Here is a 24,288-nt window from a genome sequence, read left to right on the forward strand (position 1 = left end):
GAGTGAGTGAGTGAGTGAGTGAGTGAGTGAGTGAGTGAGTGAGTGAGTGAGTGAGTATGGTTTTATGCCACTTTTAGCAATATTCCAGCAATATCACGGCGGGGGACACCAGAAATGGACTTCACACATTGTGCCCATGTCGGGAATCGAACCCGGGTCATCGGCGTGACGAGCGCACGCTTTAACCACTAGGCTACCCAACCGCTCCCCTTTATGATGAGGAACACAACATTTCAGCGTATATGAGGTGAATGATGAAGGAGTAAGCATATACTCCTAAACGTTGTGTTCCTCATAATAAAGAAGTTGACATCCATAACTTCTCTTCCTTATGATTTCATTCCTGTATGACAACCTTGTCAAGTTGGAGTGAGAGTCTCTGTGAGGGGAGGTAACTCCACAATGTTGTACGGGGAATTGTGTTTACAAGAAAATCAAGCCAGCAATTGAAACCAAGATGTTTGGATGAATATCATTCGAGATTAAGCAATGCTTTTTTTGTTTAGCAATATTTCTAGAAGTAGTAAATTAATTATTTTAAAGCAAAACAACTGCAGTTAATTAAATTATCACTGGCCTTACAGCACTCTAAGTGGAGTTAACTCCGAATAGAGATTCCCTATGTGAGTGAGTGTGGTTTCACGCCACTTTTAGCAATATTCATGCAATATCACGGCGGGGGACGATAGAAATGGACCATGTGGGGAATTGAACCCAGGTCTTCGGCGTGACGAGCCAACACTTTAACCATGAGCCTACCCCACCGCCAGCTTCCAAAATTATTGCCCTTATATAGCGACGTGTGTGTGTGTGTGTGTGTGTGTGTGTGTGTGTGTGTGTGTGTGTGTGTGTGTGTGTGTGTGTGTGTGTGTGTGTGTGTGTGTGTGTGTGTGTGTCTGCTTGTACTAGCCCGGACTGATGCCGATTTATAGTGCTAGCTCACTGAGATACCATGCCGCAGTTTAACATGAATACCCCACTCAGACACAGTATACTGACTCCGAGCCGACCAGTCCTTGTTTTAGCCCCTTAATGCCGAGCGCCAGACAGGGTAACAACAAGTACCATCTTTTAACGTCTTTTGGTATGACGCAGTCAGGGATCGAACCCCGGGCCTTCCGCTCTCCGGGCGGACGCTATACCACTAGACCACGGAGACGGTCCCTCCAGCAATGAATGGGTACCTGGTAGTGTGTGTGTGTGTGTGTGTGTGTGTGTGTGTGTGTGTGTGTGTGTGCGTGCGTGTATGCGTGTCTGTCTGTCTGTCTGTCTGTCTGTCTGTCTGTCAGTCTGTCTCTGCTTATGCTAGTCCGGACTGATGTCGATTTAGAGTGCTAGCCTACTGAAATACCATGCTGCAGTTTAACATGAATACCCAACTCAGACACAGTATACTGACTCCGAGACGACCAGTCCTTGTTTTAGTCCCTTAATGCCGAGCGCTCGACAGGGTAGCAACAAGTACCATCTTTTAACATCTTTTGGTATGATGCGGCCAGGGTGTGAGATGTGATTCTAGCGGCACATATAGCAGTTTGGATTATATACTCCCCAATCACTAGTTGAATGATCGTGTAACCTTTGGGGTATTTCCTTGGTGAACTGAACAGCTCATCAGAAATGTAATTATTATTATTATTATTATTATTATTATTATGACTGGACATGGACTGATACTTACCTACAACAAAGTTATTAACTGCCAAAGATTGGGAGATGACTTTTTGTTGTTGTGTTTTTAGTGTTATGAACGTAACCATTGGTGTGTACACTTTGTGTACATCTGCTATGTTACTGCCAACGCTAACAAATATTGAAATCTGTTCTAAATGATACTTGCATCCAAGAATGGGTGGTGCACAGTATATTTAAGTGTGCACTTAACACGGGTGTGCATTTTACTCAAGTGTGCAATAGACACAGTGTGCGTGTATCATAATCAGCTTCAGATTAATACGAGTACTTCCAGGTCATGGGACCTGTTGCCCAGCGACAGAAATTAACAGTTTTAGCCCACTTGTGCTTATAATGACAATATATAGCAAAACCCCTGAAAAAGGGTTGATTTCTACTAGTCCTTCGGATACCTTAACTATGTGGCAGTTTGGCAAGGACGACTAGTGCCAATTTCTATGCACTATTTATATGTCCAGCTTATACTAACTTGAGGATAAGGTACTTGCCCTCGTATTATTATCAATATCCTACCCTGCACAAGTTTGTATTGTTACTCACAACAAACAACGACATTTTATTTCAGCTTGCTCTTTATTTAGATAAAATGTTTAAACTTAGAAATTCCAAAGCCAATATTAACTGAAGCTCTCTGTCACAACATGTCAAATATTATCCAACCATCTGTACTATTGGCCTCATGGCCAGACTATACGAAATAAATTCTGTTCTGTTCTGTTCTGTTCAAAAATTTCTAACGCTGTGTTGCCTCTGTGAGAGATAGGCTATGTAATAGCAATGGAGAACCTTGGGACCTGTATTGTTCCAGAATGGCGGAAGATGCATATTCATTCGCCACCCAACTGATTTACTCTCACACAGGTCTTGTTTAAGTTCTGGGTGTCATTTCATCTGAAAACAATCTCAATAAAATCAGATCTTTTACACTGATACCAGACCTCTGTTTTAATGTGAGGGCACCTCCATAGAAGGTCGCATCAGGTGAGCCTTCAGCCAATCAGATGTCAGCTTCATTTCTTTTCCACCTCCACCTTTGATCTTAACAAAGGAAAACCCACACAGAATACAAATATTCCCTTGATAGTACACCCTGGTGTAGCTGCCATGGAGCTCAGAAACTACAGGATGTATAACATTCCCACATCATAGCAGCATACCATTATAGGTTTGCATTCAGAACTCCCTGATCATATTCAATTTCAAGATACGCTCATCTGAATGCTTCGCTGACTTGTACTGAGAAGATAGAAGCCTTGATGCTCAATGGCTGATAAGAAAGTTCACCTGCTGTGAGCGACATCCCAAGGAGGGATTGTCTGACCTTCATGCAGATGTACCATATCAGAGTAAAGATCTGATTTCAATGAGATTGATCGGAAATGTATTAAATTCCTTATTTTCTGTGATTGTCCCGAACGTTTAAATTTCATGTTGCATGTATGAGTTGTAATCATGGTACAAAGGTTGAAGGTCAAGATCAAGGTCAAGATCAAGGTCAAGGTCAACATGAAAACTGTAGAGATCCTTAGATTTTAAAGAACATACAAAACGTACAGGACCTCCTTGGGAGATGTTTTTTACCACTACTGCATCTGACAAAGGAGAAATGAACAAGGAACTGCCTCTCCATCCCGTAAGCTTACCTTACAAATTCGGCTTTCTTTTCAATAAGCTTTCTCGGCGAGAAACCAACGTTGATGATGCCCACATGGTTTGGCTGTGGAGAATACACGTTATCTAGCATATTGGGGGCAGAACATGCAGTCATGGCAGACATAGGGACATGCATGTTGTGAATGTAGTCCACTGCACCACATTCTGGCAAACTCGTGGTGCCATGTTGGAGTACAATCTCCCAGTGATAAGGCAGTTCAACAAGAAATATTCTTTATTTGGTGTTAAGTCACTGCTGTGAATGTAACTTATTTTTTTACATTTTCTCCTTTAAATGTATTTAAATGTATACGGAATAAAAAAAAAAATCATGAATATTTTGGGGGATATTTCAGTAGTGAAGACTGAGCAGGATTTCGTAAAAATATTCCCAAAAATATTCATGATCCCAAACTTTAGTTGTTCAGTATATATAGATTATTGGTATTTTTTAGTGATAGCCTTGTCATGTAGAAACATGTGCTTCAGACTGAGCAGCTCACCGACGATCTAATAGTGAACCCTTTGTCTACCTTAAATATTAGCGGCGGATATCTCAGCTGCATAAGTGCGACACGGGCAGGAGACACAGCTGCTTACTGACTGTCAACCCACAAGTTTATTCTTGTGCAGCTGCAATAATACAGTGCTGAACACAAATAACTGCTGCAGCTGGAAATCCTATACAAACACACAAACCACAGTTACCAGTTGCATAAATCTATCACTGGTGATGCCATACACAGTCAGAACCATCAGCAAGGGAGACGACTGAATTACTCAGAATCAAATTATTGCTGATGGCGACACACGACATCAGGGAGAACCTTACCCTCAGTGATGACGACTACACGAACAAGGAATGAACCCTGAGTGATGGCGACACACGACATCAGGGAGAACCTTACCCTCAGTGAAGGCGACACTACACGAACAAGGAATGAACCCTGAGTGATGGCGACACACGACATCAGGGAGAACCTTACCCTCAGTGATGGCGACACTACACGAACAAGGAATGAACCCTGAGTGATGGCGACACACGACATCAGGGAAAACCTTACCCTCAGTGATGGCGACACTACACGAACAAGGAATGAACCCTGAGTGATGGCGACACACGACATCAGGGAGAACCTTACCCTCAGTGAAGGCAACACTACACGAACAAGGAATGAACCCTGAGTGATGGCGACACACGACATCAGGGAGAACCTTACCCTCAGTGATGGCGACACTACACGAACAAGGAATGAACCCTGAGTGATGGCGACACACGACATCAGGGAGAACCTTACCCTCAGTGATGGCGACACTACACGAACAAGGAATGAACCCTGAGTGATGGCGACACACGACATCAGGGAGAACCTTACCCTGAGTGATGGCGACACTACACGAACAAGGAATGAACCCTGAGTGATGGCGACACACGACATCAGGAAGAACCTTACCCTCAGTGATGGCAACACTACACCAGCAAGGAATGAGTTGGGGATAACACTGCTTTGAAAATTGTTTCAGTTACATGACAATATGTCAGCTTGAGGCAGGAGGAAAGCCCAAAGTGATGCAGTCTCAGGCGTTTACCCCTTTGGTGACACCACGTTCATGGGTAAGATGCTGATAAGAAAAGTGAGTGAGTGAGTATGGTTTAACACGGCTTTTAGCAATGTTCCAGCAATATCACGGCAGGGCACACCAGAAATGGGCTTTTTACCAATGTCTGGAATCAAACCCGGGTCTTCGGTGTAACGAGCAAACACTTTAACCACTAGGCTACCTGACCGCCCCTGATAAGCAAAGTATCCCAGTTAGGTTAAGTTGTGGACCTGGAACACAGGGATAATACTGGTGTGGGGCCTTGTGCTTTTAGCCCCTAAATTTGAAAAAGGCCCACATTTCCAAATACATTTGGGAATTTTAACATTGTGCTGTATAGGCAAGTGTGGGTGTACCTCTGGAATATATGAAATTTTATCATCCAAAACTGGCTCCCACAGGAGATATGCTTGGTTGAGATCAAGCGATATCTACACTGCGATGAAATTGCATCACAATGCTTTGCAGACCATTGTGACGTCATTGGTTACCATGACGTCACAATCAAATGACATCGCTAATGGCTCTGCTGCTGAAGCTGATAGCAGTACTTTTTGCACTTAAGACACTGCTTATTACTGTCTACAAACTGAAAAAGTTGGAAGAATGATGTTGGATAAAAGTGATAAAAGTGTGAAAAATCCTCGGCAAGCCTCGGAGTTTTCCACTTTTATCAAGTTGTGTTGATATATTTGATATCAAAAGACACTCTGGTGAGATTCTCTATTTCACAAAATAGGCCCATGTCAGAAAATTCCTTGAGTGAACCCTGAACACACAATGATAGGAACCTCAGGAAAACAACTCTGTCTAGACCACTGGACCACCTGTGCCTTGAATCATGATGAGAAGAACTGGGCCTTCAGAAGGACTTCCAAACACAAGGACCACCTACCATGACACTGATATGCTGAAAGCTGCACTCGGACACAGACCATGGACTCCCAACATACAGGGGACATAGCACAGCTTCCTTCCCACCAGGTGACAGATATAACCACTCACTGTATTCTGGCTGGATGAAGGTGTATGCACTTAATACTCTCTTTCACAAAACTCCGGTACGGATAAACCATGCATGAAACATTGGCTACCATTTACAATCAACTCCACCAAGGGAGACAACCCCGCCGAACATGGTCCCTTATCAACAGAGATTCATGAGAAAAAACATTAGATGGACGACGGAAACAATGTAAATATTGCAGATAACCTGACTGTGTCAGACTAGCTGAGAAGTTCCTACATCTTAACTCGTCAGGAACAGTGTTTTCATAGGACTATTTTAGAAATAATATTAAAAATAATTTAAGTATTGACCAAAATTGACTAAAACCGTTTTAAATTTTGTTGGAGTATTCATAATCTCAACAGTCACATCTAATTCATCATTCACTTCTTAAAAGAAACAGATTTGAAAGCATGATCCTTTTCAAAATAATATTCTCCCTAATCAAAGTCCAAAGAAAACACTGAACGGACCTTACCAAAGGTTTCAAATTTCGAGTTCTGCCCTCCATAGCTAGACAATAGCCTGAGTACCCCTAGCAACCAGGCACCAGCACCGCGCCGAACACAAGGACAACACAGAAACACTGACCCTTTCCAGGTGGAGCGACAGGTGGTGCTCCGCCAACATTCGGATCCCCAGGCGGGATGTCAGAGTCTTGTCCAAGAAACTCTTGATAAGGGCCTCATCCTGAAATTAAATCCGAGTGAGTGAGTGAGTGGGTGAGTGGGTGGGTGTTTGGGCGAGTGAGTGAGTGAGTGAGTGAGTGAGTGGGTGGGTGTTTGGGTGGGTGGGTGTTTGGGCAAGTGAGTGAGTGAGTGAGTGGGTGTTTGGGTGAGTGAGTGAGTGGGTGGGTGGGTGGGTGAGTGAGTGAGTGAGTGAGTGAGTGAGTGAGTGAGTGAGTGAGTGAGTGAGTGAGTGAGTGAGTGGGTGGGTGGGTGGGTTGGTGGGTGAGTGGGTGTTTGAGTGAGTGGGTGAGTGAGTGAGTGAGTGAGTGAGTGAGTGAGTGAGTGAGTGAGTGAGTGAGTGAGTGGGTGTTTGGGCGAGTGAGTGAGTGGGTGGGTGTTTGGGTGGGTGGGTGGGTGAGTGAGTGGGTGGGTGAGTGAGTTGGGGCTGTGGTCAGTATTTCAGTTATATCACAGCATGTCAACCACAGCCAGGAGGAAAGCCCCTTGTGATGCAGTCTCAGGCGTTTACCACTTTGGTGGCATCACATTCATGGGCATGGTGCTGATAAGCAAGGAATCATAGTCAGGGCAAGTCTGGGATCTGGAACACACACTAATAGGATTCTGGCACGTCTAAGGGAAGCAACTCTGCTTACGACTTCTGAGACACAATAACTGGATTCTAGAACACCTTTGACAATGAGGTTTCATATGAATGATAGTATCAGCATTGATAGATTTATCATCTTACAACAAAGGTCAGCAAGAGTCATCAGGGTATGAAATGGAGGACAGACAGATGGATGGACGGACGGGCTGATTGTCATATACCCAATTTTTTTAAACTGGGGGAATACTAATGGGCCTGGCAAGTTTGACACCCAACAGACCAAATCACTGTTGGAATAATGAGGTTTCTTGTTGGCCTTTAGTAGAAGCCATGCTGCCCCAATCATTGGGTATTTGAATCTTGGGACTCCTAAATCTTGAACATTAACACCAAGTGAGTGAGTGAGTTTGGTTTTACGCTGCTTTTAGCAATATTCCAGCAATATCACGGCAGGGGACACCAGAAATGGGCTTCACAGATTGTACCCATGTCGGGATTCGAACCCGAGTCTTCAGCGTGACGAGCGAACGCTTTAACCACCAAGTACCTACACCAGTATTTCTCTCCTTTCAATCATGGGTTTCATGCCTCACCTTGATATGTTTGCGACACTCTGCAAATCCCTCGGCTAGAAGAGTGACATTGTTCTTGTGGTCGTCGAGAAGGTTCCGAAGGGTCTCGGAGAAGTGTTCATCTGACTTCATGCCTGTTATCTACAGGACAAATGAGAAATGTAAATTACATATACCCTAAATCTGCCTGCCTGTTAATTTAATGTCTGTCTATTTCTTGCTCTTGCAGTTCCCCATGTGAAAATGCTTTTTACTATTTTCTTGAATGTAAAAGAAATATGACAATCTTTGTTTATCAACATTAGGAATATAGGGACTCTTCCCAAGTTTGAAAACATTCTTAGTGGTAACAAAAATATAGCCGAGAACAAAATAACTCAATTTGTAAATATTTCCATCAATTTATTGTAGAAATAAACAGATTTTAAATTTATCTTAATGTAACAAGAATTTATATTTATCACTAGCTGCTCCTAAATTGTCTTGTTTTACATGTAACTTGCACATTTAATACATGCTTGTTTCAGTACAAAAAGTCTTAGTTATATAAAAAAAATTTTTTTACTTTTCTATTAGTTTTGGTATTCGTTATAACTTTGATTTTGATGTAAAACAATAGCATTCAATGTAATTATCACAGCTTAGTTATATTCTATATTTCCTGCCCTTCACTTAAATCTAAAATGTCTGTTAGTTTATTAACAGCTGTGGTATTATATAAATATATTAAATATCTTTTACAAATGTACTCATCAATTATTTTTGAACATAGTATGCTCAAATATGTTTCATAACTTGTTTTTAAATATAACTTTGCATAAATAATTAAATTGTGAATATATTTACTTGGTGTCATCGCTATATGGCTGAAAAAATGCCGATGCGATGTTAAATTTTAACTCATCATGCTCATTCACTCACTCACAAAGGTTCCATTATATACATGTAGCAATAAATATAACTGATTCTCATGTATGTATGTATACGCATGCATATGTATGTGTGTATGTGTATGTAGGTATATGTGTTTGTGTGTAACACTGTATATATATATGTGCTTGTGTTTTTATATTTTCTCATTACTTGTATATAATTCCTATGCACTGTACATTTATTCTGCACTATCATTATTCACATATTACAAGGTAATGAAAGGTATGTAAGAGAAGGCCTTGTAAGTGTGTCACTTGTGCCTAATCCATTTGATATTCTGCAATAAAAATGTTTAAATCAATGTCTGCTATCTACAGGACAAATAAGAGTTGTACACTACATATATCCTACATCTGACTTCATGTCTGTGATATACACTATATATATCCTACATCTGACTTCATGTCTGTGATATAAACTACATATATCCTACATCTGACTTCATGTCTGTGATATAAACTACATATATCCTACATCTGACTTCATGTCTGTGATATAAACTACATATATCCTACATCTGACTTCATGTCTGTGATATACACTACATATATCCTACATCTGACTTCATGTCTGTGATATAAACTACATATATCCTACATCTGACTTCATGTCTGTGATATAAACTACATATATCCTACATCTGACTTCATGTCTGTGATATAAACTACATATATCCTACATCTGACTTCATGTCTGTGATATACACTACATATATCCTACATCTGACTTCATGTCTGTGATATACACTACATATATCCTACATCTGACTTCATGTCTGTGATATAAACTACATATATCCTACATCTGACTTCATGTCTGTGATATACACTATATATATCCTACATCTGACTTCACGTCTGTGATATACACTACATATATCCTACATCTGACTTCATGTCTGTGATATACACTACATATATCCTACATCTGACTTCATGTCTGTGATATAAACTACATATATCCTACATCTGACTTCATGTCTGTGATATACACTACATATATCCTACATCTGACTTCATGTCTGTGATATAAACTACATATATCCTACATCTGACTTCATGTCTGTGATATACACTACATATATCCTACATCTGACTTCATGTCTGTGAAATACACTACATATCCTACATCTGACTTCATGTCTGTGATATACACTACATATATCCTACATCTGACTTCATGTCTGTGAAATACACTACATATCCTACATCTGACTTCATGTCTGTGATATACACTACATATATCCTACATCTGACTTCATGTCTGTGATATACACTACATATATCCTACATCTGACTTCATGTCTGTGATATAAACTACATATATCCTACATCTGACTTCATGTCTGTGATATACACTATATATATCCTACATCTGACTTCACGTCTGTGATATACACTACATATATCCTACATCTGACTTCATGTCTGTGATATACACTACATATATCCTACATCTGACTTCATGTCTGTGATATAAACTACATATATCCTACATCTGACTTCATGTCTGTGATATACACTACATATATCCTACATCTGACTTCATGTCTGTGATATAAACTACATATATCCTACATCTGACTTCATGTCTGTGATATAAACTACATATATCCTACATCTGACTTCATGTCTGTGATATAAACTACATATATCCTACATCTGACTTCATGTCTGTGATATAAACTACATATATCCTACATCTGACTTCATGTCTGTGATATAAACTACATATATCCTACATCTGACTTCATGTCTGTGATATAAACTACATATATCCTACATCTGACTTCATGTCTGTGATATACACTACATATATCCTACATCTGACTTCATGTCTGTGATATAAACTACATATATCCTACATCTGACTTCATGTCTGTGATATACACTACATATCCTACATCTGACTTCATGTCTGTGAAATACACTACATATCCTACATCTGACTTCATGTCTGTGATATACACTATATATATCCTATATCTGACTTCATGTCTGTGATATAAACTACATATATCCTACATCTGACTTCATGTCTGTGATATACACTATATATATCCTATATCTGACTTCATGTCTGTGAAATACACTACATATCCTACATCTGCCTTCATGTCTGTGATATAAACTACATATATCCTACATCTGACTTCATGTCTGTGATATACACTACATATTTCCTACATCTGACTTCATGTCTGTGATATAAACTACATATATCCTACATCTGACTTCATGTCTGTGATATACACTATATATATCCTATATCTGACTTCATGTCTGTGAAATACACTACATATCCTACATCTGTCTTTATATCTTTGATATACACTGCATATTTCCTACATCTGACTTCACGTCTGTCATATACACTACATATATCCTACATCTGACTTCATGTCTGTGATATACACTACATATATCCTACATGTCTTTATATCTTTGATATACACTGTATATATCCTACATCTGACTTCACGTCTGTCATATACACAACATATATCCTACATATGACTTTATATCTTTTATCATGTTTATATACACTGCATATATCCTACATCTGACTTCACGTCTGTGTGTTTAACCCCATTTCACCTCACCTCACATCTTGTCTGATATACATTACAACAGAAATGACGTTTTATTGTTAACTTTGGTATTTCACGGTAACCATGGTGACTGTAAACTTGGCAACTTCTGACAATGAACCTACTTCCTGGAATTCGGAAAAAAAACTCTTGGATCTGGTTATTTCCGTGTTCTTGCTAATATAAATTCTTCCCTGTCAACACGATGCTGTTTTTTATGAGGTAGTGCCATCTAAAACACTTCATTAGTCCTTCATTCAAGACAGTCAAACAACTAATTTGCCTCAGATATTATCTAAAACAATTGGCTGCCAAATACTGTTTTCTTATTTCCCTTATTATTCCCAGTCTGAATTGTTTGATAGGCATTACTTAGAAGTTGACGGATGACAAAGTAGACACAATTTATGGATAATAACTTCTTTAATTACTGTAAAGGCTACGTTTCGGTATAGAAAATGCTATAAGGATCTATACCACAACGTCACCTTTACAGTAATTAAAGAAGTTGCTATCCATAAATTTTGTCTACTTTGATTACCATCCTCAACGTAAATTGCCAAAAAGTCAGTACAAGGGACCTTGGCATCGGCCTTGGTTAAAGGAGAGCCTGAGTCACGCTGCATAAGACATGTTATCTCTCACGCCCCTCAACATGAGTGAGTGAGTGAGTTTGGTTTTACGCCGCTTTTAGCAATATTCCAGCAATATCACGGCTGGGGACACCAGAAATGGGCTTCACACATTGTACCCATGTCGGGAATCGAAACCCGGTCTTCGGCGTGATGTGCGAATGCTTAAACCACTAGGCTACCCAACCGCCCCCCCTCAACATGAAGCTGGGGGATGTTGACAGGAGCCAAGTACACAAGCTTCCCACCAGAGGACTACACACCAACACACCTTCCTGAAACTGTTAGACAAGTGGTGTCCCTGATCCAGCAGCTAGGACAGGTGTCAGACTGGTAGCTGTGTACCATCAGTCAGCCACGGGGTCAGTCAGGGATTGTTTGTTTGTTTGTTGCTAAACGCCGCACTCAGCAATATTCCAGTTATATGACGTCGGTCAGTAAAAATTATCAAGTCTGGACCAGACAATCCGACATCATGAGCATCAATCCACGCAATTGGGATGTTCACAAGATATTGCTGTCCCATCCCATGTTGGCCGCCATATTGTAGGGATCTCGTTGCACATACATCCCATTACAATAGTTCTGTACGTGTAGAGCTTGTCTTGATTACATCCCATTACAATAGTTCTGTACGTGTAGAGCTTGTCTTGATTACATCCCATTACAATAGTTCTGTACGTGTAGAGCTTGTCTTGATTACATCCCATTACAATAGTTCTGTACGTGTAGAGCTTGTCTTGATTACATCCCATTACAATAGTTGTGTACGTGTAGAGCTTGTCTTGATTACATCCCATTACAATAGTTGTGTACGTGTAGAGCTTGTCTTGATTACATCCCATTACAATAGTTCTGTACGTGTAGAGCTTGTCTTGATTACATCCCATTACAATAGTTCTGTACGTGTAGAGCTTGTCTTGATTACATCCCATTACAATAGTTCTGTACGTGTAGAGCTTGTCTTGATTACATCCCATTACAATAGTTCTGTACGTGTAGAGCTTGTCTTGATTACATCCCATTACAATAGTTCTGTACGTGTAGAGCTTGTCTTGATTACATTTCATTACAATAGTTCTGTACGTGTAGAGCTTGTCTTGATTACATCCCATTACAATAGTTTTGTACGTGTAGAGCTTGTCTTGATTACATTTCATTACTACACCGAGAACAACACAATAGGGATGACTTTTTATGACCATGTGATACATCCAGCCAGTTGACAGATTGCTTGTGTGTTTATCTGCCCACATAATACAACCAGGAAGTGGATCCTCAGAGACGTGGATCTAGGATGGAGGAGGGGAGTTGGGTGTAGAGGTGTAGAGGTGTAGGGGTGTAGAGGTGTAGAGGTGTAGGGGAGTCAGGTGTAGGGGTGTAGGGGAGTCAGGTGTAGGGGTGTAGGGGAGTCAGGTGTAGAGGTGTAGGGGAGTCAGGTGTAGAGGTGTAGAGGAGTCGGGTGTAGGGGTGTAAGGTGTAGGGGAGTCAGGTGTAGGGGTGTAGGGGAGTCAGGTGTAGGGGTGTAGGGGTGTAGGGGAGTCGGGAGTAGAGGTGTAGGGGAGTCAGGTGTAGAGGTGTAGAGGAGTCGGGCGTAGGGGTGTAGGTGTGTAGAGGAGTCGGGTGTAGGGGTGTAGAGGTGTAGAGGAGTCGGATGTAGGGGTGTAGGGGAGTCAGGAGTAGAGGTGTAGGGGAGTCAGGTGTAGAGGTGTAGAGGAGTCGGGTGTAGGGGTGTAGGGGTGTAGAGGAGTCGGGTGTAGGGGTGTAGAGGTGTACAGGAGTCGGGTGTAGGGGTGTAGGGGAGTCGGGTGTAGGGGTGTAGGGGTGTAGGGGAGTCAGGTGTAGAGGTGTAGAGGAGTCGGGTGTAGGGGTGTAGGGGTGTAGGGGTGTAGGGGTGTAGAGGAGTCGGGTGTAGGGGTGTAGAGGTGTAGAGGAGTCGGGTGTAGGGGTGTAGGGGTGTAGAGGAGTCGGGTGTAGGGGTGTAGGGGAGTCGGGAGTAGGGGTGTAGGGGTGTAGAGGAGTCGGGTGTAGGGGTGTAGGGGTGTAGAGGAGTCGGGTGTAGGGGTGTAGGGGTGTAGAGGAGTCGGGTGTAGGGGTGTAGGGGAGTCGGGTGTAGGGGTGTAGGGGTGTAGGAGAGTTGGGGTGTAGGGGTGTAGGAGAGTTTGGGTGTAGGGGTGTCGGGAGTCGGGTGTAGAGGTGTAGGGGTCGGGTGTAGGGGTGTAGGAGAGTTGGGGTGTAGGCGTGTTGGGGTGTAGGGGTGTAGGGGTGTTGGAGAGTAGGGGTGGAGGGGTGGAGGGGAGTAGGGGTGTCGGGGTGTAGGGGTGTAGGGGTGTAGATTTCATCAAATATACTTGTGTTAACACAGCCACTAAGTATACTTGTGTTAACACAGCCACCAAATATACTTGTGTTAACAGAGCCACCAAATATACCTGTGTTAACACAGCCACCAAATATACTTGTGTTAACACAGCCAAATATATTATCCAACATCAGGTGTGCAGTGTGTATGTGTGCTATCACTATCAGGCCACGTTATAGCGAGCAAACTATCCCAGATTTCCAGCCCAATGCAATTTAGTCACCTCTTACATCAAGCAATAGAGTTGTGCCATTGATATCCCGGGTCCCACGTCAAGGTTTTAGTGTTTGGAATGAAAGCTTGAACCAGTCATGCCCTACTTCCTAGACACAGAATCAATACCAAGTGGGCAGCTGGCCGGGGCTCAATAGCTACCTGTGACAACCGGCTGCCGCACTGCCCACCTGAACTGTCACCTGTTGTCATCTATCATGGCAGGCATGTCACTCTGTGCTGGATCACATGGATGATTGAACTGAGGCTTATCCTAAAACCCCTGACACTATTAAATTTCATTTTAGAATATATTCAACAACTTAGTGTGCGAACGGTTTCACCCTGTACTGACCCAATCCTGGCAAAGTACTCACCCTGTACTGACCAAATCCTGGCAAAGTAATGATCCAATACTGAGCCAATACTGGCCTTGTACTAACCCTGTACTGACCCAACACTAGCCAAGTACTCACCATGTACTGATCCAATACTGGCCAAGTACTCACCATGTACTGATCCAATACTGGCCTTGTACTCACCATGTACTGATCCAATACTGGCCAAGTACTCACCCTGTACTGATCCAATACTGGCCAAGTACTCACCATGTACTGACCCAACACTAGCCAAGTACTCACCATGTACTGATCCAATACTGGCCAAGTACTCACCATGTACTGATCCAATACTGGCCTTGTACTCACCATGTACTGATCCAATACTGGCCAAGTACTCACCATGTACTGATCCAATACTGGCCTTGTACTAACCCTGTACTGACCCAACACTAGCCAAGTACTCACCATGTACTGATCCAATACTGGCCAAGTACTCACCATGTACTGATCCAATACTGGCCTTGTACTCACCATGTACTGATCCAATACTGGCCAAGTACTCACCATGTACTGATCCAATACTGGCCAAGTACTCACCATGTACTGACCCAACACTAGCCAAGTACTCACCATGTACTGATCCAATACTGGCCAAGTACTCACCATGTACTGATCCAATACTGGCCTTGTACTCACCATGTACTGATCCAATACTGGCCAAGTACTCACCATGTTCTGATCCAATACTGGCCAAGTACTCACCATGTACTGACCCAACACTAGCCAAGTACTCACCATGTACTGATCCAATACTGGCCAAGTACTCACCATGTACTGATCCAATACTGGCCTTGTACTAACCCTGTACTGACCCAACACTAGCCAAGTACTCACCATGTACTGATCCAATACTGGCCAAGTACTCACCATGTACTGATCCAATACTGGCCAAGTACTCACCCAATACTGGCCAAGTACTCACTCTGCCTGTACTGATCCAATACTGGCCAAGTACTCACCATGTACTGACCCAATACTGGCCAAGTACTCACCCTGTACTGACCAAATACTGGCCAAGTACTCACCCTGTACTGATCAAATACTGGCCAAGTACTCACCCTGTACTGATCCAACACTGGCCAAGTACTCACCCTGTACTGACCCAATACTGGCCAAGTACTCACCCTGTACTGATCCAATACTGGCCAAGTCCTCACCCTGTACTGATCCAATACTGGCCAAGTACTCACCCTGTACTGATCCAATACTAGCCAAGTACTCACCCTGGCAGTGAAGCATTCGCAATATTCCAGACACACTATCACATACACATTCATTCACTGACAAATTACTCACATTTCGCAGTATTCATAATGAGGTTATGCAGCTGACTCGGCTTCCCTGTACATCCCTTTTACTGTACTTGTATTTGTTCATTACGCACACACCCGAGAAGGTCCGGGTAGAATAGGTCTTCAGCAACCCATGCTTGCCGTAACATTTGTTTGTTTGTTTGTTGTTTAATGCCAAACTCAGCAATATTCCAGCAATGTGAAGGCAGTCTATAAATAATCAAGTCTGGACCAGACAATCCAGGAGTAAAGGACCTGTTTAGTTCAGGGGTTTCCCGACATGGATCTGAGTCCTACCATGGATCTGAGTTCTACCAAAGATCTGAGTTCTACCAAAGATCTGAGTCCTACCATGGATCTGAGTCCTACCAAAGATCTGAGTCTTACCAAAGATCTGAGTCTTACCAAAGATCTGAGTCCTACCAAAGATCTGAGTCCTACCATGGATCAAACCCTACCAAAGATCTGAGTCCTACCATGGATCTGAGTCCTACCATGGATCTGAGTCCTACCAAAGATCTGAGTCTTACCAAAGATCTGAGTCCTACCATGGATCAAACCCTACCAAAGATCTGAGTCCTACCATGGATCGAACCCTACCAAAGATCTGAGTCCTACCATGGATCTGAGTCCTACCAAAGATCTGAGTCTTACCAAAGATCTGAGTCTTACCAAAGATTTGAGTCCTACCAAAGATTTGAGTCCTACCAAGGATCTGAGCCCAACTAACGATCTAAGTCCTAACATTGATCTGAGCTCTGCCAGATTGGAGCCCTACTGTGCATCCTACCATGGACCAGTCTTTGTTCTGTCCGAGTCCTACTATTCTACCACCAGTACCAGTAAGTTATCAGTTATCACGGTAGAGAGTCATCACACTTACTGGCATCATCTCCGACAGGATGTGGAACGCCCGGATGTACAGCTCATGCTGAAAACAGACAGGACACACGTGTTACTGATACTTCCATTGTCAACAAACATCAGGTCTTGAATATTTCTGAAACGCAAAACAGTAGATAATCCAAAAGCAATGTAAAACATTTGATTACAACTTTCCGTGACACAGTGACTTGTCTCCCATGTCATTTGAGTGATCTGTTGTGGGTTCTACCATTTGCAACAAGGAAATTCAGTTGTGACGTATTAATGTCATGTGATACTTCACGTCTGGTGGCCGTTAGTTAGCACTTGATAATGATCTCTCAACAGAGTTGGAAAAGTAAAACTGTGACAAGTACTTGGTTATGAGTGAGCGAGTGAGTATGGTTTTACGCTGCTTTTAGCAATATTCCAGCAATATCACAGCTGGGGACACCAGAAATGGGCTTCACACATTGTACCCATGTCGGGAATCGAACCCAGGTCTTTGGCATGACGAGCAAACCCTTTAACCACTAGGCTACCCGACCGCCCCAGTAGGTTATGAACATTCCTGGTAGAGACAGTTGCAACAGTTGCATGCTGTTACCATTCATGGAAGATTTCAAGAACTGTGGCATGTTAAACAGTAAAAGGAACATAGCAACCATGGTAACACTATAAGAGTGGTATGATATAACAGTTCAAGGAAGAGACTGTAACCATGGAAACAGGGTATGCTATAACAGTTCAAGGAAGACACTGCTACCATGGCTACAGGGTATGTTATAACAGTTAGAGGAAGGAACTGTAACCATGGTAACAGGGTATGTTATAACAGTTCAAGGAAGGGACTAACAGGGTATGTTATAACATTTCAAGGAGACTGTAACAGGGTATGGTACAGGGATTGATTGATATTGCATTAACATTCAATCAGTGCGATTGAAAATTGCATACATCTTTCAATAGTTTTATCTACATTGATACTCTCATTTTCACCTACAAAAATTGCTTGAATAAAATTATCAAGAAGTTTATTCAATCATCAAAAGTTGTCAATCGAAACAGCCATTTGCATACTCACAACACTGCATGTTATCTCTTACTGTGCATAACCGATTCCTATATCACTGCATGGAGCTTTGCATCAGCTGACAATGGTGGAACGCACAACATGTTTTTATCCCTGATTGGCAAAACGAGTGTTTGTTTTTACAATATATACACTTTGGTAGCGCACGAAAATCCTATTCCCTGAACTACAAGTACAACACCAAATCATTAAACATATTTTTAAAAACTTAAATCCTAACAGAAATCAAAGACGTACATGTTTGTGCATCAGTGCAGAAATCAAGAGAGAAGAAGGCAATCATGGGTAAAGTTTCAAAATATGAGCATATTTCAATTTTGGAATGACAACAAAACAAAAAGTAAATGACTATACTTACAACTCTTTCTGCATAATAACATACAAATTTCAGATCACAAACGATCGTATTTTAGATGAGATTCGCCTAGTCTTTAGATAAGACGGCACTGAGTTTTCATGAACATACCCTCGTGCAAGAATGGTCACTCTCGTGCGAGAGTGAATTATGAATATTGAACTATTTTTTGTGGCCAAACAGCAAGTTAGATTTAGATTTCTTAGAATATACTACAATAAGTTTGTTTTCAGAGTTGTCCATAAAACTTGAAAACTGTGACTTAATCTTTCAAACGTAATTCATAAACATCGTGAATGTCAACAGTCTTTTCAACTTCCAGTGACATTTCTGTCTGCTGCACATGACAAACATGCTGCCTTCTGTGGGAAATAAATGACGTTATTGTTGCTAATTCAACAAAAGGACGAACCTGGAACTCTAGTCGTCGTATACTGAAATGTCACTTCTAATAAATTGAAAAGTCCATATTGATAAGATTTAATCTGATATGGTCAGAGACCCGGTCTCTGATACGGTACACACCACAGACAGAAATAAGACAGCGAAACTGACAAAAGCACTGAAATGTAAGTAATGTACTTTTTGCCACCAAACTGTGGCTATTTCATTTCATCATTTTGAATATATTAAGTTACGATCTAAACGCACATTGTTGAAATTTGATAACTGCAGATTTTTGTCTCTTAAATGCCAACGAAATGAACAGCTGATGGTGGTAAACATGGTACACATGCCTCCTACACGATCTATAAATAATTCCCCATAAAGTCGACAATGAACAGAAATACAGAAATATTACTAATTAGTGTAATTTCTCCTAAAGTACACAATCAACTGAAATATAAGTACTAATGTAATGTTTTGTTAATCACAGGATGTTAATACTAATGCTTATATTTTTAAATATGCCCTGTGGAATAATTAATGTTCGAAAACAGAATATCCGAGGATATATCAATATGACCTTGTAACATTAATTGCACCATTATTCGAGTCACATGTTCCGAAAATCAAATACAGTTTCCACTGTGCGGAGACGAAATATCTCTGAAAATTAGCAAAATCTCATCACACGCCAAAAAATCTCATGGCTTTTGGACCAGGGGAGATTTTCTCTCAGGGGTAAAAAATTTCAGGATAATCCCTGATAGTATAACAGTTCAAGGAAGGACTAATATGGTATGTTATAACAGTTCAAGAAAGAGATTGTTACAGGGTATGTTATAACTGTTCAAGGAAGAGACAGTAATGGTATGTTATAACAGTTTAAGGAAAGACTAACATGGTATGTTATAACAGTTCAAGAAAGAGATTGTTACAGGGTATGTTATAACAATTCAAGGATGATACTGTAACATGGTATGTTATAACAGTTCAAGGATGATACTGTAACATGGTATGTTATAACAGTTCAAGAAAGAGATTGTTACAGGGTTTGTTATAACTGTTCAAGGATGAGACAGTAATGGTATGTTATAACAGTTTAAGGAAAGACTAACATGGTATGTTATAACAGTTCAAGAAAGAGATTGTTACAGGGTATGTTATAACAATTCAAGGATGATACTGTAACATGGTATGTTATAACAGTTCAAGGATGATACTGTAACATGGTATGTTATAACAGTTCAAGGAAGAGATTGATACAGGGTATGTTATAACAGTTCAAGGATGATACTGTAACATGGTATGTTATAACAGTTCAAGGATGACACTGGTACATGGTATGTTATAACAGTTCAAGGAAGAGATTGATACAGGGTATGTTATAACAGTTCAAGGATGATACTGTAACATGGTATGTTATAACAGTTCAAGAAAGATTGTTACAGGGTATGTTATAACAGTTCAAGAAAGAGATTGTTACAGGGTATGTTATAACAGTTCAAGAAAGAGATTGTTACAGGGTATGTTATAACAGTTCAAGAAAGAGATTGTTACAGGGTATGTTATACCAGTTCAAGAAAGAGATTGTTACAGGGTATGTTATAACAGTTCAAGAAAGAGATTGTTACAGGGTATGTTATAACAGTTCAAGGAAGAGACAGCAACGGTATGTTAAAACAGTTTAAGGAGACTGTAACAGGGTATGTCATAACAGTTTAAGGAAGGACTAACATGGTATGTTATAACAGTTCAGGGAAGGGACTATAACAAGGGTATGTTATAACAGTTGAGAAAAACAAGAAAGAAGTGAGCAAAGCTCACATACCCCGTTATCCCTGCTGGTCAACAACAAATAGTAAATAGTTTGTTAATTAATGAAATATACCTGTTGCTTTAAGTCAGAGGAACTGCCCTTTCCTTTGTAACCCCATGAGGATGCATTATGTTTGGAATGAACACATGTTTTTGCAAATATATTTCAATCTAGTGTAGGATAATCAATGCTTAGCACAATATACATTCTTGATGTTTCTTAATGTGTCCATGGAAACAGCCAAAAATAAAAAAATCAGAATCTTACTCAAGTACTCATTGTGGTAAATGGGTGTAGCATGTTTGGTGAAGCTAGGGTGCATGGTAAAAAAGATATAGGCCGTACAAAACACCCACCCTAAAAGTTTAAGTTTCTAATGTTTCCATGGAAACAACCAAAATTGAAAAATTCAGAATCTTCAAACTAGCAAAAGGCACAAGTACTCATTGTGGTTAATGTGTGTAGAAAGTTTGGTGAAGCTAGGGTGCATAGTTAAAAAGATATAGGCCGTATAAAACACCCACCCTAAAAGTTTAGGTTTCTAATGTTTCCATGGAAACAGCCAAAATTAAAATGTTCAGAATCTTCAAACTAGCAAAAGGCACAAGTACTCATTGTGGTAAATGTGTGTAGCAAGTTTGGTGAAGCTAGGGTGCATGGTTAACAGTTAAAAAGTTATTGGCCATACAAAAGCTCGGACGGACTGACAGACGGAACGCTATGTACCCCTGATTTACTTCGTAAATGGGGGTATAATAATGTAACAGAGGCATATAATGTCAGGTCAAGGAATTGTCAGTGTTTCTTTTAACTGAGACAAAAGTTAAGGAAGAGACTGTAACCATGGTAATATTGATGTCCTAACAGTTCATAAAGAGGAAACCCCTGTTTGCTACACCTCCCACACTCACAAAAACAACAGGTTTGCAATCAGCAATTGCCTGAATGATAAACTCACCAAATTTCTGAATCATGGCCAAATATCAACATAAACATGAAAAAGATGGAGATAAGCGTTTGGACATTTTAGTTTCGATGAGAAGCTGTTTGTGGGTCCCTCACTTGGTGATACATTTATACAGGATATCACACACGACCATGTGCATATATACATGATATACACTGGCTGTTTTGGAAATACTACAGCTGTGAGCATTCTTGTTGCTATGAGATAACCTTGTAGAATGCCAGATGGTATTGTATCAGCATTATCACACATCCCTGAGAATCAGCCACACACCAAACCACACTCGGATGTTGTAATTGCCTGAGGTGTTCCATAACACTTTGACACAACATATGATAATGTTTCTTTGTTTATTTGTTGTACATAAGATGTTTGTTTGTTTGTTTATTTGTTGTAATATAATGTTTGTTAATTTGTTGTACATATGATAATGTATGTTTATTTGTTGTCCATATGATAATGTATGTTTGTTTATTTGTTGTTTAACACCACACTCAACAATATTCCAGCTATATGACGGCGGTCTGTTGATACTAGAGTCTGGACCAGACAATCCCGTGATTGACATCATGAGCATCGGTCCATGCAATTGGGATACGATGACATGCATCTCAGCGAGCCTGACCACCCAATCCCGTTAGTCGCCTCTTTCAACAAGCATAGTCGCCTTTTACGGCAAGCATGGGTTGCTGAAGACCTATTCTCAACCCGGATCTTCACGGGTCACATATGATAATGAGTATATGGATTTCTTTTTTAAAATATTGATAATAATATTTTAATATGATGCTATCTAAATGGAATATAGCTCAAGGAGTCTCAACTCAAATGTCAGGGTAAGAGATGGAGGAATTCCTCTGCTGATTGCAGCACTGCATCACGAAAAGGTGAGAGTGTCAGTCCACAACAAGCAGTTTCACCTGAACATCTTACACTTACAGCAGCAGACAGCAATCTTGGCATGTACCTGTAACCATGGTAACTGCTGTTTGGTTATAGAGAAATGAACTTGTTTGAGGGGCAGAATTGGGTCAAAATGCAAGTGTTCAGTCCAGATCCAGACAAAACAGTATCTGTACATATTCCCACTGCATACAATCCATTCCCTTGATTAATACTTAGACTTTGACTTGGGTTAATGTGACTGAAGCAGTGGGCACACATTTTTTCCAAAAAACACAGCTGGGTAGAAGGGGGTGCGCATTATACACGCTATAATGATTTTTGCTGTTTTTTTCCCCCAACACAAAGACATTACCGTGAGCACGTAACACCGGAAATACCATGTCAACAAATCCATACTGAAGTACGCAAATTAATCATGTAATTACACTGTCTGGTTACAAAAAGTGTTTATTGTATATCTGGACTTCTGTTTGTTACTTATTTCATTAATTTTATTCAAAATTCCTTTTAATATTGTTTTAATTAATTTCGGCAAAATCTGTGAAACGATCGGAAGATCGCACAACTCACTGTTATTAACAGCAACCACGGTCAGATTTCCGCTATTGGCGCCTTGAAACGAACTTTAGTTGACAGAGAATGGATACATATATAATAAATGCCACACTTTGACTTGTTAAAAGTCATATTTGTTGTAGTTTGAGGATCAAGTGCGCGGGAACATCAATGGTGACTGGTCAAACTGTTCCATGTGAAATAAAATAACCGGCAATAGAGGTCAGCTGCACGAAGATATTGGAATATATTATTCCCGATACAAAAATAGTTTCAGATACAATTTGTCCCGATACTTGCATCAAAATCATTTATAGTTATATCATTGTGTAAGTTTTAACCGAATCACCAATAGATTCCAAGAAAAAGTGTGTACAGCTGCTTGCTGTGTCCGGCTTAGTTTACAAGAAAATACACAAGGTAATCTTAATCCATGGCTGTAAAACAATGTCTAGCAGAACAAAAAATTCAATTTAAACGGTAAATCAACATGTTTGGTGATTATTTATCTGAAATTTCAAATTTGTACTGCCAAGTTTCTAATTACCTGTTCGTTTACCAGAATTCGCTGAAGGATTACAGTGTAATTTTTTTCTGCGCATAATAATCGAAAAAGATATTTTTCCAAAATACTGAATCCGCTAGAGGGGGATGCGCATTATACTTGGGTGCTCAGTATACTCAAGAAAATAGGGTATACAGGACACCTTCCACCAATTTGGTAAGGGATGTGCACGAGCTTATTCTTTAGTAACAGTTTCTATGTTTTAAAGACGCCATCTTTGTCGCCTCGCTAAAACAACAGGGGGTTTGGGGGGCTTGCCCCCAAGTCAAGGGTCGCCTCGCTAAAACAACAGGGGGTTTGGGGGGGGCTTGCCCCCAAGTCAAGGGTCGCCTCGCTAAAACAACAGGGGGTTTGGGGGGCTTGCCCCCAAGTCAAGGGTCCCCTCGCTAAAACAACAGGGGGTTTGGGTGGGGCTTGCCCCCCAAGTCAAGGGTCGCCTCGCTAAAACAACAGGGGGTTTGGGAGGCTTGCCCCCAAGTCAAGGGTCGCCTCGATAAAACAACAGGGGGTTTGGGGGGCTTGCCCCCAAGTCAAGGGTCGCCTCGCTA

General features: G+C 40.9%; 1 protein-coding gene across 1 annotated transcript in view; it reads right to left on the reverse strand.

Moving 5' to 3' along the window:
• LOC124132068 (3-methyl-2-oxobutanoate dehydrogenase [lipoamide] kinase, mitochondrial-like) overlaps positions 1-24,288 on the reverse strand; it is a 67,932-nt gene that overhangs the window by 23,056 nt on the left and 20,588 nt on the right. Inside the window, exons 4-7 of the mRNA XM_048396488.1 lie at positions 17,116-17,163; positions 7,831-7,950; positions 6,551-6,649; positions 3,339-3,412 (exon numbers count right to left, since the gene is read on the reverse strand). Of these exons, the coding sequence (XP_048252445.1) occupies positions 3,339-3,412; positions 6,551-6,649; positions 7,831-7,950; positions 17,116-17,163 (341 nt within the window). The remainder of the gene's footprint in view (positions 1-3,338; positions 3,413-6,550; positions 6,650-7,830; positions 7,951-17,115; positions 17,164-24,288) is intronic.

The sequence above is a fragment of the Haliotis rufescens genome, unplaced genomic scaffold, assembly GCF_023055435.1.
Source record: "Haliotis rufescens isolate VD_foot unplaced genomic scaffold, xgHalRufe1.0.p SCAF_15, whole genome shotgun sequence".
NCBI classification, from domain to species: Eukaryota; Metazoa; Mollusca; class Gastropoda; order Lepetellida; family Haliotidae; genus Haliotis; species Haliotis rufescens.